General features: G+C 40.0%; 1 protein-coding gene across 1 annotated transcript in view; it reads right to left on the bottom strand.

Moving 5' to 3' along the window:
• The window catches only part of LOC128359524 (NT-3 growth factor receptor-like), a 198,453-nt gene that overhangs the window by 130,720 nt on the left and 51,300 nt on the right, over nucleotides 1-16,433 (bottom strand). Inside the window, exons 3-7 of the mRNA XM_053320015.1 lie at nucleotides 13,237-13,391; nucleotides 12,257-12,399; nucleotides 10,188-10,332; nucleotides 3,858-3,970; nucleotides 3,175-3,358 (exon numbers count right to left, since the gene is read on the bottom strand). Coding sequence (XP_053175990.1) covers nucleotides 3,175-3,358; nucleotides 3,858-3,970; nucleotides 10,188-10,332; nucleotides 12,257-12,399; nucleotides 13,237-13,391 — 740 coding nt within the window. The remainder of the gene's footprint in view (nucleotides 1-3,174; nucleotides 3,359-3,857; nucleotides 3,971-10,187; nucleotides 10,333-12,256; nucleotides 12,400-13,236; nucleotides 13,392-16,433) is intronic.

Genomic DNA, 16,433 nt, shown 5'->3' with positions numbered 1-16,433 from the left:
TTGTCCTGTTTGCAACCAAGCTAGCTAGCTCAAATAACTATTGTGACTGAATAGCACTAGAGTGTTCCCAGCTAGCTATTGTGTTAGCATTCAGCTAGCCAGTCAAAGATTACTTCATCACCAAGCTTCCGGAACAGGGGCATGTCTATGTTCCCATAGTCCTATGCTCCCATAGTCCTATGTTCCCACAGCCATATGTTCCCACAGTCCTATGTTCCCACAGCCCTATGTTCCCACAGCCCTATGTTCCACAGCCCTATGTTCCCACAGTCCTATGTTCCCATAGCCCTATGTTCCCACAGTCCTATGTTCCCACAGTCCTATGTTCCACAGCCCTATGTTCCCACAGTCCTATGTTCCCATAGCCCTATGTTCCCATAGCCCTATGTTCCCACAGTCCTATGTTCCCACAGTCCAACGTTCTCACAGCCCTATGTTCCCACAGTCCTACGTTCCCACAGTCCAACGTTCTCACAGCCCTATGTTCCCATAGCCCTATGTTCCCACAGTCCTATGTTCCCATAGCCCTATGTTCCCACAGTCCTATGTTCCCACAGTCCTACGTTCCCACAGTCCAACGTTCTCACAGCCCTATGTTCCAACAGTCCTACGTTCCCACAGTCCAACGTTCTCACAGCCCTATGTTCCCACAGCCCTATGTTCCCACAGTCCAACATTCTCAAAGTCCTATGCTCCAATAGTCCTATGTTCCCACAGCATGTTTGTCCCACTAATCTTAAAGCTTTAAGAACAGCTATTTCATCAGTATGTCTTTGTTCAATTCAAACTTTTCCCATTGTGAGAAACAGTGACTACAACTAAGGAACAGTTTCAAGAGAGGAGTGAGTGGTACAAATATGTATCTTGAATAAACTGCTTTCTTGTTGTCCTGTTTGCAACCAAGCTAGCTAGCTCAAATAACTAATGTGACTGAATAGCACTAGAGTGTTCCCAGCTAGCTATTGTGTTAGCATTCAGCTAGCCAGTCAAAGATTACTTCATCACCAAGCTTCCGGAACAGGGGCATGTCTATGTTCCCACAGTCCTATGCTCCCATAGTCCTATGTTCCCACAGCCATATGTTCCCACAGTCCTATGTTCCCACAGCCCTATGTTCCCACAGTCCTATGTTCCCACAGCCCTATGTTCCCACAGTCCTATGTTCCACAGCCCTATGTTCCCACAGTCCTATGTTCCCATAGCCCTATGTTCCCACAGTCCTATGTTCCCATAGCCCTATGTTCCCACAGTCCTATGTTCCACAGCCCTATGTTCCCACAGTCCTATGTTCCCATAGCCCTATGTTCCCACAGTCCTATGTTCCCATAGCCCTATGTTCCCACAGTCCTATGTTCCCATAGCCCTATGTTCCCACAGTCCTATGTTCCCACAGTCCTACGTTCCCACAGTCCAACGTTCTCACAGCCCTATGTTCCCACAGTCCTATGTTCCCACAGTCCAACATTCTCATAGTCCTATGCTCCAATAGTCCTATGTTCCCACAGTCCTACGTTCCCACAGTCCAACGTTCTCACAGCCCTATGTTCCCACAGTCCTACGTTCCCACAGTCCAACGTTCTCACAGCCCTATGTTCCCACAGTCCTACGTTCCCACAGTCCAACGTTCTCACAGCCCTATGTTCCCACAGCCCTATGTTCCCACAGTCCAACATTCTCAAAGTCCTATGCTCCAATAGTCCTATGTTCCCACAGCATGTTTGTCCCACTAATCTTAAAGCTTTAAGAACAGCTATTTCATCAGTATGTCTTTGTTCAATTCAAACTTTTCCCATTGTGAGAAACAGTGAGACATTGTGAATAGTAGTGTAATATGACAAAACGATTTCCATTTACAGCCCAAAATGTGATCATTTTGTCAAATTAACTATTGTTGCTAATAACAGCAACTCCAGAGAGGCCATTAGCAGGCAATTATAATCAAGACTTAATAGACAGTATTTAAGTATCAAACCCAAACTTGCTCAAACTCTATCAAGTTGGATGTTGACGTGAGTGGAGAGGCTTTAAGTATATTTGGGGTCACTTGCAGTCTGCTAGAGTTATAAGAGTTATGGAATAGCCTTCCATAACTCTTGCAGACTGCAGCAAATTTACCTCCAGGGTTTCTCTGCTCCATCAATTTTTATTCTTTCTTTATGAGTTTGCCAGCTCCTGTTGCAGAGAGTCATTCTCAGAAAGCCAGGAAAACACAACAGAAGTTACAACCTGATTGTAAGACTTTTTGACCATGACAAATGATTTTCAAGATAAAGTTAGTGGGTAGTGTGATACTGTAGTGGGCCGCGGCGTCGTATTCAAAACATTTCCCCTGGTTGAGCATCAGGCAGTCAGAGCTGTCATGACTATAATAAATATGTTTGGCTCAAGTCTGTGGAACAATCCTTAAACTGTCCCCTTCAAAAGATTTATTTCACACATTCTTAGGATTAGTTTTAAGGTTTTAATACCAATTGTACCACCCGCATGATATGGTGTATGCAATATGCATTGAGATCCAAAAGGTCAGTTCTGGTGTCATAGGTCATAGTCTTCTAGATACTGAATGAAAGCTTTGTATAGGACAATTGAAGAGTAGAGTAGAGAATAAACCACAAGAAAACCAATCCCTACATTCATTACATTCTGTTAGTAACTACCCAGCCAGCATGTCCATGTGGGCCACATAAGGGCTACATTTGGGCTGCAAAGATGGGTCCCAAGTGGGTTCGTCCGCAGTTTCCATAGTGACCCCACCTGTGTTTGCCCATGTGGACTTCAAGTGGGTTCTGACTGGCTTTCAGGTGGGGCCCAACTGGGTGAGTTACACAAGACCCATATAATTTGCTTTGTTTATGCCCATGCCCGCTTAGCCCACTTACATCCCTTATGGGGCTCATAAAGTCAGCCCACGGCTACACATCGGGGGCCCATGTTATTGAAACCAAGTGGGTCCCAGAAAATGTGCCCAGTTCAAGCCCATGCCCACTCAGTACCCATGTAGCCCACATTTAACCCATGTGGGGCTCACATGGACATGCTGGCTTGGTGCAGAGCATTTACAGATACAGACATTACACTACAGATATTTCTGTTTGTGGCAGAAAACTGCAACAGAGAAATACTATGTACTAGTTGATTTGAACTTCCACCATATGACATGAACTCCCAACTTACCATCGAAGGGGTTGTCGAGGAAGTGTCCGTACACACTGTTGGTGGCCACACCCAGGTAATTGGTGGCTTCCAGGGTGTAGTTGCCGTTGTTGTGGTGTGTTGGGTTTTTGAATGTAAGGCAGCCCTCTATGTAGTCCTGGTAAATATCCATATCAGGACGCACATACTCAGTGTGGGAGATTTCCTAAATGGAGAGTTAAATAGGATATGAACAGTGGCATCACGTTACAGCTGAGACATGGAGGTGGCTTTGTGACTGGAAGGACGGTGTACTATGTGGCTGCTATATGTAGCTATTATAGTAAAAAGTATGGGTGCTGGTATACACATTGACTGTCCTTTTATTCCAAAAGTCAAAGAAAGCAAGGCAGGGCAGGGATCATTTCAAAGGTCAACACTAGCCCTGGCACTCTACTGAAACAGCTCCAGAAGCAACCTGAAAGCGAGGAGAAGGGCTGAAGCTGGAGCAAGCAACAATAAATACGAGCAGTTTGCAGTTTGAGCAGAAGCAGAGCACATCTAAGCACAAGTAGGGGCTACTTGAGCACAAGGGCAGAATTTGAAGGAAAGAACTGCAAAATCTGAATGTGAAATCAATAACTTATGCTGTCCAATTGAAAGACCATACTCTTGAAATAAGATAGGAAAAAAAGTCCCATACATTGACAGGAAAAAAAACACACCTTATCCTTGTAGAACCATCGTAATGTCGGGTGGGGTGAACCTCGAACAGTGAACTCTATGCACGTGTCATGACGACGCTCTGGCTCGTTCAGCTTCACGATGGAGGGAGGAACTGAAGAGGAAGAGAGAACGTAAGGACAAATGAGCACTGTAATTGAAACAGAGGGAGGCACATAAAAGGATTTGATTGTATTACAACATTGCATGTACCTGCACTACAGTGACGCTTATACAGTCTGTCACAACACTTGATGTATTATTGCAGTACATGAAAGGACAAGAGAGGAAGAGAGGAAACACGAAGACAGAGGAGAGAGACCTTGATTATCATTTTAATATGCTGGTCTCATCACAATCTGTTCGGATCGATTTGGTGTGTCTGAGTGAGTGTGTGTGTGTGTGCTTCTGTTCTCATGTTTCTCTGTGTTGACTGAAAAAACTGCACACGAATGCAAACATAATTTGCCGTTTGAAGCAACAGAGTGTTATCGTCTTACTGCAGCCTCCTGGAAGAAACCCACACCAGCACAGCACCAAAGAAAGATGATCGTTGTTATTAGCTGTTCAATCAAATGCTTGTGTAATGTATCCTCTTATGTGTACACACACACACACACACACACATTCACACATATACATCTGCAGGCTGGCTTGGATGATGTGTCCTAACTTCAGACACCTAAAACTATTTATACAGTGTAATCTGACATATTAGAATCAGACAGTCAGACAGTAAAAGGAGCTCTGGGTGAAAATTCCCTTTTTCATAATCATTCAATAAAATGAACATGATATTGTGCTGGTGGCAGCTTGAGGCTACAGCGTTCATTACGCACACACACAATCCAAAGATGCTGCGCAGACTAAATAAACTGATAATGTTGCTGTTCCTAAAGTGAGTTCTGATTGAATACAAAGCATATTTTTGCCTCAAGTTACCAGCATTCATTTGACCTCTGAAGTGTTTTTGAAGTTTGTGTTTAGTCACCAACATAACAACCAATGTGCCAACTGTACAGGCAATACCCAAGTTGGATTTTTTTCTATTTTCACACGAGGGCTAAATATAAGACAACAACTCGTCCCTCTACTTATGAATTTTATTGAAGGCTTGTTGTGGTAGACTTGATAAAACCAGAACTTAAACAGGTTTTTGAATTAAAACCTGCAGGTTTGATATGGAGAGGCATTTACATGTGCACTACCTTTCAGTGTCATTTTGCATCATTGTTTGGTTGTGCAAAATAACAGAAACAAGTACAAAGAAAAGTGTCTCTCAATTATTTGCAACATGTAATCAAGACAATTTAAGAAATCCTGTATGGTCCTCTCTATACTTATCTTGTTTTTAACATAAAATTAAGTCATTCAGGTGATGTCAATGTAACACATTTATCACATTTGTTTTCAACTGCAGGCAGTGAGATACACAAAGTAAACACACAAATATGTTCTCTATAGGAAGCAGCATTATATTATTATTTATTATGTCCTGTCAACTCACAACACAGCAGCTATAGCTGTCTAACTGTGTGTATTCAGTGTTGAAGTAGGACCAGGAATGTGGCCTTATACCAGGAGAAATCACTATCAACACTATTTTAATGCACAGGCCTGACAATGTCCAGGGCCCTTGAAGCACGGGGGAAAAAATACATACAATAAAACCACATGGAGGACTGGAGGATAAACAACTACTGCCTCATTTGTCTGTTTGTGGTGTCTGGATTGAGAGCAATATTAGACATTTGTCCTTGTGTTTATTGTTTCTGCTGTCATAAGTGGAAACCTGAATTGTGATGTTTGTTTTGTTGTCAGTGACAGTTGTGGCCTTTACACTTTTAGTTTCACTTTTTTTTTCTTTCTGTTTCTAAGAAGCTTCCTTAACCCACAGAGCAGTGACCGACTGTTATTCAGAGTTTCTAACTGTCCAACAGCAGTTTCATTAATGTGTTACACCAGAACGGGATGTTTGAAAGTGCCTATTTGAGATTAGCATCGTGGCTGGTGTTTCAGCTTAACCAGTGAATGTGTTAACTGGTGACTTACAGGTGAATGTGTTAACTGGTGACTTACAGGTGAATGTGTTAACTGGTGACTTACAGGTGAATGTGTTAACTGGTGACTTACAGGTGAATGTGTTAACTGGTGACTTACAGGTGAATGTGTTAACTGGTGACTTACAGGTGAATGTGTTAACTGGTGACTTACAGGTGAATGTGTTAACTGGTGACTTACAGGTGAATGTGTTAACTGGTGACTTACAGGTGAATGTGTTAACTGGTGACTTACAGGTGAATGTGTTGTGGTTTTTGTTTGAAAACAGTGTGTAATGTAGAGGTCCTCCTAAAAGTCTTACATTATCATATGTTCAACACTGGTGCTTTTTATATTACAATATACTGTATACTTTGAATGCATGCACAGTCAAAAAGTAGGTTAACACATTATAAGAAGCACAGTTTAATGTATGTAAATGGTTAGTTCATATAATAAGCACAGATGAGAATGTATTGATTGAAGTAAGTGTGGTGCCAGGACTGAGTACACTCAGATAGGTAGTGAAGATGTGTGTGTGGAGGGGACAGCATGCTTCCTGTGGCTGTATGCTCTGAAGAATATGAACAACAAAGACATGATGAAGAACACATTCCAGTGGGGAAAGATCCATCAACAAATCAGATTTATAACAATAACTTGGGAGATGTTGCACTACGAGGCCATAAACAAGTGTTAACAGATAGCAATATAGAACAACAAGGAAACTATATAAACATATAAACATAAACAATTCAATAAACTGCACTGTTAGTACAAACTGAAGCTCATAGTGTCATGGTAAAAAGCCATCAGTGCTACATTGCATACATATTTCTTGCTGTAGTTGTCTGTGTGTGGACTCAGCTATCAATGTTCAAGACTGAACCAGGTTGGGTTCCAGATAGGAATGTACTATTTTACTTATTGATCATTTATTAGATTAATATAGAAAATAGCAGAACATTTAAACAAATGTCCATCAGTTTCCAAAACACAAGCTTGTACAGTCCATAAACGGTTTATTTCTGCCTACATGTGAGCTACATGTGTCTGCTATACTTAATGCTGGACCCTACTGAATCACATCACATCATGACATCATTTCATCATGTTAGAGAATGTGCCTGCTAGTTACACATGTCCTCCACCAATGTGGCTATACTTGGGCCATAACATTAGACATAACACAGCTAGAGATATTGTGTTTTTCATTCTATGTCTGCATTACTCACAAACATGCAGCTAACATCACTTGAGGCAGCAGATTTCTCTAGAGACGCAACACTGCAGAAATGAATTAGTATTCCAAAACATCTGGAAACACACTGATGTGGGACAGTTCCTTTTTTAAAAGATGTTTTTCCAGTGTACTGTAATCTTGCTGAAATCATTCCTCCTGTTCACACTGACTATTAAAAGATCTTCAAATGTGCTTTCAATGTAAAGTGATGGAGGACTAAATCCACAGTGTGTCCACACAGTCATTTAAAGTAGATGATCAGCTTCTATGAGTCTTCATCAGTGTGAGTTAGTCATATCAAGTGATATCTGACACATTTACAGTCTTTTTACCATCAAATCTCCTCTTAGTGTTTCCTGTTGAGCTGTGGTGGAAGTATAGTAACAAAAAGACTTTGACACTAAAAACACTGTAACGCTGAAACATAGAAGATGAAGATCCTTTTAAATCCATGTTTACACAGAAGGAGGACTGTGGATTTAGTCCTCCATCACTTCCATTGTAAGAGCATTATGAAGGCATCTTCTAATGCTCAGTATGAACAGGAGGAATCATTACAGCAAGAAAAACTCAGCTGGTAACAAACAAAACCTCATGTCTTTAACTCTCCAACACCAGGCTACTCTGTGTCATTTCTGTACTGACTGAGTTACCTCAGCAGTGAGAGATGAACCCACTTCACTCTCTGGCTGCTTGGATTTTGCTGTGGGCTATTAATAACTGCTGGATTTCTGCTGTCTCAACAATCAACAACTTACTATCAGATTTTTTTACTTACAAACTAATCATTTCATCAACATATCTTTACTGAGCGACTACTATCTAACTTAAGTTAAATGATGAAAACCAGTGTTTCAGCTAGTGTATTCAGGTTTCTCAAAACCAAGATATGATGTTTCCATACAAACATATAACATAACTAGGTAATCCAAAGACAAAATCATGATCATGATCAAGGTATGAATCTCACTACTGTAATATAGAGCTAATTCAAGAATCGGTATGACAACTGGTTGGTAACATCCAATCATATTGATGCAGGGACATTATAAACTTACACAAAATGATAAAGCTTGTGCAGCTCCCTCCACTACCCAACCTCCAAGATTAATGTTGATCTATGTTTATTTTGGGGGATTAATTCCAGTCACAGCCTTTTCTACCAAATCTGTGTGCAACCCTAACCCTAACCCTAACCCTGACCACTCACTGTATAGAATGACTTGCTATCAGTGGTCAATACCTTGACATCAGTATCTGTGACTGAACTATCATGTTATATCCATATTATGCTCTGAAGCATCTGTTACATCACATATTAATCCAGACACAGCACACTTTATGTTTGCTGATAAATACTGTAATATGACCCTGAAGAAATAGAAATGCTGATTTTTGGTCTTTACAGCCTTGAAATAAAGGCCAACAATTGGAACTAATTTAATAGGTGATTTTACAGACAGACATATCAACACTGTGCTGGTGGCAAACATGTTTATTCTTTATAGCTCACTTGTCATCCATATTGAATGCATCTCTGTTGCATCACTTTGTATTAGTCTTTAAGGCAAAGCTCACGCACACCCACTGCACCTTTCATGAATCCATAAACAGAGACACTTGGATGTGGAGGATGAGGACTAGGGTGTGGTCAGAGTCACCTATCCTACTGCTCCTTCCATTAAAACCAACCGTCAGCAGGATGGGGAGGTTCAGCACAGCTTTGCCTCATGTTGCTTACCCGCAGAAATTAAGTTCCAAGACAGAGTAACTTAAAATAGTTTCCTCAGTGGACTTGTGGTTTTAAATTCAAGCCTCTGGGTGTAGATGGATATATGCATGATGCTCGGGTGGAGTGCACGCTGAAAATAGATTGTGCATCCATGGGTGTGTTGCATTATCATACACAGGCTTGCAGGGATCGTTCTTCCAGAACATTTCAAATCTGTACACATTAGACACACCTCTAAACTGAGTTCATGAATAAATTGAATAGATTTTTGCGACATTAATCTACATAGCTTAACATGTGCTGTGCACTCAGTATGATCATCTACTCATAAACACAACACACATTTTGATCCTGTATTCAGGATGATATTTAATTCATTATCATTATTATTATTATTATAATATTCTGTTGGAGCAGTCTTAGTTGATTCAGAACATATGTTGCATAATAATCAGATGTATCACCTTGACAATCTACTGTCTATTTAGAAAGTCTCTGCCAGTGTGGAATAATCACAGCATAATCTGGAATGAACTGATAATTCCACTGCAGATGTGATGTACTGTAGGCTCATGGAATTAATCACTACATTTGTTGCATGATATAAAAGCTCATCGATTTGAATTGTGTACATTAATTTATCTCTATCTGAATAAAATTCAAAGTAGAGGACATTCAGTTTGGGCTGACATGTTTGTTACATACTGTTGCTGGAGTAACCAAGCTGATATTTCAATGATGTTGTTTAGTAAAAGCCACTTGGCCAATCATTCAGTCAGCATTAGAATGTTATTAATGATGATGTATTATATGTATATTGAAAAAACAAAAAACAAATCATCAAAAAGCTGTTCCAAAAACTTGAATTAAAGTCAATGAGAACCTGTTCATTCACCTGTTATCATTGACTTTAATGAGATTTAACTGTGAGTTGAACAGCTGGATGCAGCGTATCCTTTGTGATAAACTGTAGGTGTGATGCTATTATGGCCTTTTTAATCACCAAATGACAGGATCATTTATGAGGCTTTTACTTATGACAACACATTCATGCAAACGCCTCCTTTTGTAAGTCGCATGAATAGAAACAAACCAAACACTGGCATGCACACACACTAACAAACACACACCCTCTGTAGGTCAGATGTGTATTGGCTGTAATGATGATGGATGGGCCTGTTTAGCACTATGAAAACACTAATAAGTACTCTCCTAGAGAGGCCATTACATGGAAAATGTAACAGTCAGCTAATAGAAGAGCGTGTGTGTGTGTGTGTGTGTGTGTGTGTGTGTGTGTGTGTGTGTGTGTGTACTTACAGTGAACAGTGAGCTGGATGGAAGCGTTGGTCATGCCCACAATGTTGGTGGCAGTGCAGGTCAGCAGGAAGTTGTTGTCGTCTCTGCTCACATTGACCAAAGTGATGTTGATGGAATGAATCGTGTTGTTGCCGTAGACTGTGGCCTGGAGGGAGAGCAGGGCGAATGTGGTGAACAGGCCATGAGCAAATAGTGGCTGAACATGCCAGGTATGAGTAAGGTGTGGGAGCAGACAGGTTCACTAATGTGTTAGTTTGTCTTGTATTTACCTCTTGTGTGTTATTTGGTTTGGCTAAGCCAGTTTATATGTGTTCCCTTATGTCATTAAGTTGGGGCAGTTCTGTTCATGTCTCAGTTTCTTTACTGTTATATTGAGTATAGTTATCTTTTGCTGACCTGTGTTATAGGCCTAGTTATTAAGTTATTGGTTTTGTACAAGTTTTAGCATTTTGGGGGGTAAATAAAAACCCTATTCCTAAATACTCCTGTCTCCTCATTGCTTCATTGCTTGGTCCCTAACTTGGTGTGATTTGTTAATAATGGAAACCAGATATGAGGGATGAGGATGTCAGGGACTCCTGATATTTATTACATGGAGTTACAACTCAGAGAGTGATGTGAACAGTTTGTCATAAGTGTCATAAGTCTCAATGCGGCTTTAGCCCCGTTAGTGACGTTGGCCTTGTGTTAATTATTAAATGATCTAGTCACAGAGCACACACACTTAAGTTAATATGTGTATATGTAGCAATACAGAATTGGACTGAGTGTGAATATGTTATTTAATTTGTGTCAGAGGGACATCTGTTAAAAACATAACCCGCTACTAGATAACTGTTGTAACATTTTGATTTACCACAAAGTTTTGAGAAAGGCCATGTAGCTAATGCACTGACTGAGGTACACAGTACTGATGTCACATATGACCACGTCAGTATGACAGAACCATTAACACATTGACTGTATTCACATCATAATATACTCATATGTATACACAATGTAAAACAAACATATTACAGCTAAACAGCTTTTTTTTAAGTATAATTTTTGGGCTTTTTTGCCTTTATTGTATAGATTAGTAGAGAGAGACAGGAAACTGGAGGCAGAGAGGGGGGAATGACATGCAGGATAGGGCCACTCAGTGCGGGATTCGAACCGGGGTCGCCTGCAGCGAGGACTGTAGCCTCAACACATGGGGCGGGTACTCTACCCACTGAGCTATGCTCTACCCAGAAGGATTTTATTCTATGAGAGATTTCAATATTGTTTCTTTTTTATGAGTATATACTGCATATATGCAGTGTAACAGTACATTATGACAGTTACTGCACCAGTTGCTTTGCTGTTTAACAGGACGTGGATGTGAGAAACAGTATCATTTTTGGCTTGTTGCATTTAATGGACAGACCAGTCACGTGTTAGGTTGGCATGAGGACTGAAAGAGATGATGATCAGATTGGTTCAGAGCTTCTGGGCTGCCAGGCTTAAGCTAACTGTCTACTTAAATTTGTTTTTCATTTTTCATTTAGGGTTTTGGTGAGTTTGCAGTTGTTGAAACATCTTTGAGAAAATTGGTAGGAGTAAAATACTGTAAAAAGTTCTTTAACATTTTGCCAGCATCTTGACCAACACAGTTGATTCCAATTGCATTGATTGAATCCATTGATTTAATCTATTATGTCTTTGTGTTGACTAGCACTAAAAATATAACTGTGTTTCTTCAGTGGAATTCATGATCATCCATGTATTCATGCTTTATGAATAGTAAGTAGCCAGCTTTGACTCACATGATAAATTTACAACACTTGCTTTTGAGGATGTGGAAGGCAAAACTGTCGGTTTGTCATTCATGATCTGATCCAACTACATCTGATCAATAAAATAAGACTTCAACACTTCCAGTGTCAGAAAGACTGATGGATGCCAACAGACACACATTCATTATTTATCAGCTAACTGTCAGCAGCTTGCTTGTATCACGTGTAAAATGCAATTTACGAGTCTAGATGTTTTGTGTTTTTCTTGGTTGGTTGGATGGTTGTGTGTGTGTGTGTGTGTGTCCTCTCTACCTCTTGTGAATCGTAGGTGCGCAAGCCGTTCACAGGCCAGTCCACCTCGGGCAACGGGGATCCAGAGCCGTTGCAAGTTGCTGTTACCCGATCACCCTCGATAACTGTGAGGTTGCTGTGACTGACGCTGATATCTGGCAGGTCTGAGAGAGAGAGAGAGAGAGAGAGAGAGAGAGAGAGAGAGAGAGAGAGAGAGAGAGAGAGAGAGAGAGAGAGAGAGAGAGAGAGAGAGAGAGAGAGAGAGAGAGAGAGAGAGAGAGAGAGAGAGAGAGAGAGAGAGAGAGAGAGAAGAAGAAGAAATAATACAGTATAATTCCACACATACTGGCAGAACTTAAACTAAAGACCAACAGGTTTTCCACAAGTAATGGTCCAGTTGGTGAAGTTGCTCAAAACCTCCTCAAATAACAGAATCAAGAACTAAGTACACACTGATGTGCCCTAAGACATGATTAACTCCATACTATAGACTTTACAGTATTCATAGTACACTGTATTTTTTTGTGTTTGCCATTACCATAAAAAAAGACATTTTTCACCATTTGAACTAAAAGGAATGATGCAACACATGCACCAGACATGTTTTTTTAGTTCATTTACAGTACCATCACTTCCAATTTTTGAGAATTGCTCTCACTCTCAGCAGCTCCTCTATTTCTTATATGCATTACATTGTGAGACAATACTCAGAATTCATGCTTTTCTTTAGTTTGTATACTTCTTTGAGTTTCCCTAATGTTGTCACCTTTTTAACATCAACAGCCATACATTTCAAGCTTGCTTCAAAAGAAAAAATAATTCAGCTCAGCCAGCATGTCCATGTGGGGCCCATAAGGGTTACATTTGGGCTCCAATATATAACATAACTCACCATATGCTACTGTATATCATTCTAACAGCTTTAACACTAAGTCAATATCTACAGTCAGAATTTCCAGTCAGTGTATTGTACATGTGTTGATAATCATACTTAAACTTACCACAGTTGCTGATGTTCATATCCTGCAGTAGTATGTTGGTACTGCCAACAGCACAGTACAACTGCTGGCTGCTTAGCCCCGCCTCTCCCCTCTGTTGCCATAGCTGCAGCCAGCGGACCTCACAGCCACAGTAAAACACCACGTCCTCTAAATGACTGGAGAGACAAAGGAAGAAAAAGCATTGCAATAAAATTCATGTCTTCCACTGCACTAAACTGCACTCCAGACAAACAAAACATGTTTGTCACATAAGACCAGTGCTTACATATAATGAAGACCTTGTCAGCAACTTTTAGCAGGGATCCTCACACTAATAAGTCACCTGAGTGTGCAGAATTTGGGTATATTGTGATATTCTAGCCCAAAATACAAACTACAGCGTAGGGCTGGGCCGATATGCTTTTGTGCCGATTCGATTCTCTAATGATTTTTGGGTCCAGATTCGATTTAAATTGTGATTCTGATTAAACAAGTTTTGCTATTTTATATTTCAATTATTGTGATTTTCTTTCCTTAAACAAGAACAGGTTGAACCAAACACTTGATAATACATCATAATTCATATTTACAAAAAACAATACACACATCACATCAGTTTGTGAGATTTATTTTAAAAACTGTGCACCTGCCCTCACAAAAACATTCTCATCCGCCAACATCTTACAATAAACTAAACTGCTACATTTAGCTGCTCTTTAGAAAAAGAAAAGAAAATTAAATAAATAAATAAAAATTGATTCTTGTATGAGAATCGATTTTTTAAAATCGCCAGAAAAAAATTATATAAAATATAAAAAATGTTTGGCCCAGCCCTACAAAATAGGGCGAATTGAGAAAATAGAAGAAAGTGGATATACACATAAGTAATCAATTACAGCACTTCATCACCAACAAAAAAATAAAATACAATTAGATACAAGAAGAAGCTATTTTCTTTGAAATAATTCACTGTGGTCACTACTGTCAGCATGGTGAGAAGTACAAGGCTGAAGGAAACAGTCTTTATTTGATAAAACTTGAATGAACAGATCCAACAAAGACTGAACAGAAAAACAAGACTTAAATACAGAGAACAGGTGGCAAACTGAAAGGGCAGGCTGCAAGCTGATTGGCTAGGGATGACACATGGAGCAGGGCGGGGCTAATGAGGAAGATGCAGTGCAGGTGAGAAAGCTGGGGGGAAAAACAGTGAGGGCAGGGCTGGGCTAATAAACTTGACGCAGGGTAGGTGTGAGGAGGAGCACATAAACACACATATGGGAAACACAGAGTGGACAGAAAACACACTTATATAATCCAAAATATAGGAAGAACACACTGGATGGAAACCAGGAGAACACAAAGAGTCCCACAACCATGAGTCCATGATAATCACTATATGCTGATACTTTAGAAATCTGCTTTCAGAGATGTTTGATGTAGCTTCTGAACATCACTGACGAGATGTTTCAAAAGACCTGGCTTGTATAATTGAAACAGTGCTTCTGTAGAAAGTCTGTAGATGATCCTGAATAAGTTTTGGGATGATTGGGAAAACGTGATTATTACAGTGTTACCTTGAGGAAGATAGATGAGAACAACAACAACAGGGTTCCGGAAGTGAAACTTCACTGCTTGGATCCCTCAGCTTACAGATATGTGATTATGTAATACTGCAATCCAATGGGGGAGTGGGGGAGGCTTTTTCTGTGAAAAGTGTATTTTATTCATTCTGGTGGAATGAGTCAGGCTGGTAAGCAGCATACAGCCTTGTCATCAGCTGGCATTTCACATATTTGTTAGAACCTTTTCAGCAAAGAAAAGCTTTCAGAGGGTTATATAAAAACACAAAAAATTAGCAATGGGAGGGCTATATTTAACACACACAAAGAAACATTGTTCCTAAATGTGAGGGTACATAAGTTATTAGAGATGTGCCCACAGTCCATTTTCTAAATCATTGTTAGATAGGCTGACTGATGTGTCACGCATCTGAGTCAAATAATCTAGCCTCCAAGTTTAAATGGATTTTATTTCAATTCCATGATTGTCTTGACAGTTTACTCATAACTTTATATAAATGATTTATTGGTAAATGTCATTGTAAAATTAAAGCTATCACGTCACATGATTGGTTACACTTGATAACCAACACCTGTTACTTGGATTACTTTTTTGATTTAACGATTAATTTAACGCGTTAGATCTGCAATTTAAGTTGCACTGTTACTACTTTTTTTGACAAACAGGCACCTGTGCTACGGTTATATACCGCAGCTCAGCAGACGGAAATATTCTCATTATTTAGAATTAGTGGGAGGAAATAAGAGCAAGAACATTACAGTAACATGTAAGTTGTGTGTGTTGGTCTGTTGCAGTAATGTAGATGTGTTTTGTCTGTCACTCCTGCTATTAGTGTAAAGATTTACAGTAACTTTGTAATGTAATTAGTTACTTTTAACAACATGTCAAGTGAGTCCAGACATTTTCTTCTTAACACATTATAGGTCATAAATGTATTTCTAAAAAAGGTGTAAAAAGCATTTCAACCATTTAGATTTGAATTGTGGAGCTAGGCTTCACAAACTGTGTTTTAAGCTGTAGAGGTATAAATACATTCAGCACACTACTACTATTATAGTCTACCGTTAGCCAGTTGGCTGATGAGTTAGCCGCCGAGCTAGCAGCTGAGTTAGCAGCAGAAAGCTCTCAGATGTAGTGTCCATGTTTCTGGTAGAGGTGGTGACTTTGATTGACAGGTGACACTTGGTAGGGGGCGGGGTTTCAGTGAACTCGGCGGGCACTTCCACAGTTTTTGGGAGCAGAGAAAGAGGCTGATTTTTACATAACTTTGAAGCCTAATTTCATATATTTGGCGATTTTCTTTAACCATTCAAATTTGGCAGGGTGGTTAACAACACACTTTTCTGTGATATGTCAAACTCAGAACACATATTCATTCTTACTTTACACGGACTTTAAAAAGATACATGTCCACCCCACTCAGATCATCACATGGTGGTAAGCTCCAGATGACGGTGCTTGTAGTTACTTCAAAGCTGCTTATACCCACGTATGGGCCACTTGATCAGCCTGTGACGGTTTTGTCATGGCAACAGCATCTCCATCTTCACTGCTCTGCCTCCAGCTTGTCTCATTCAGTTCTTTCCAAGAATAACATGCCTCCTCAGTTTCTTCACCTGCCTCTCTCCTCAGCA

Source organism: Scomber japonicus, chromosome 5, assembly GCF_027409825.1.
Source record: "Scomber japonicus isolate fScoJap1 chromosome 5, fScoJap1.pri, whole genome shotgun sequence".
Classification (NCBI taxonomy): domain Eukaryota; kingdom Metazoa; phylum Chordata; class Actinopteri; order Scombriformes; family Scombridae; genus Scomber; species Scomber japonicus.
The sequence above is the reverse complement of the archived record's forward strand: the minus strand, read 5'-3'. Positions and strand labels throughout refer to the sequence as shown.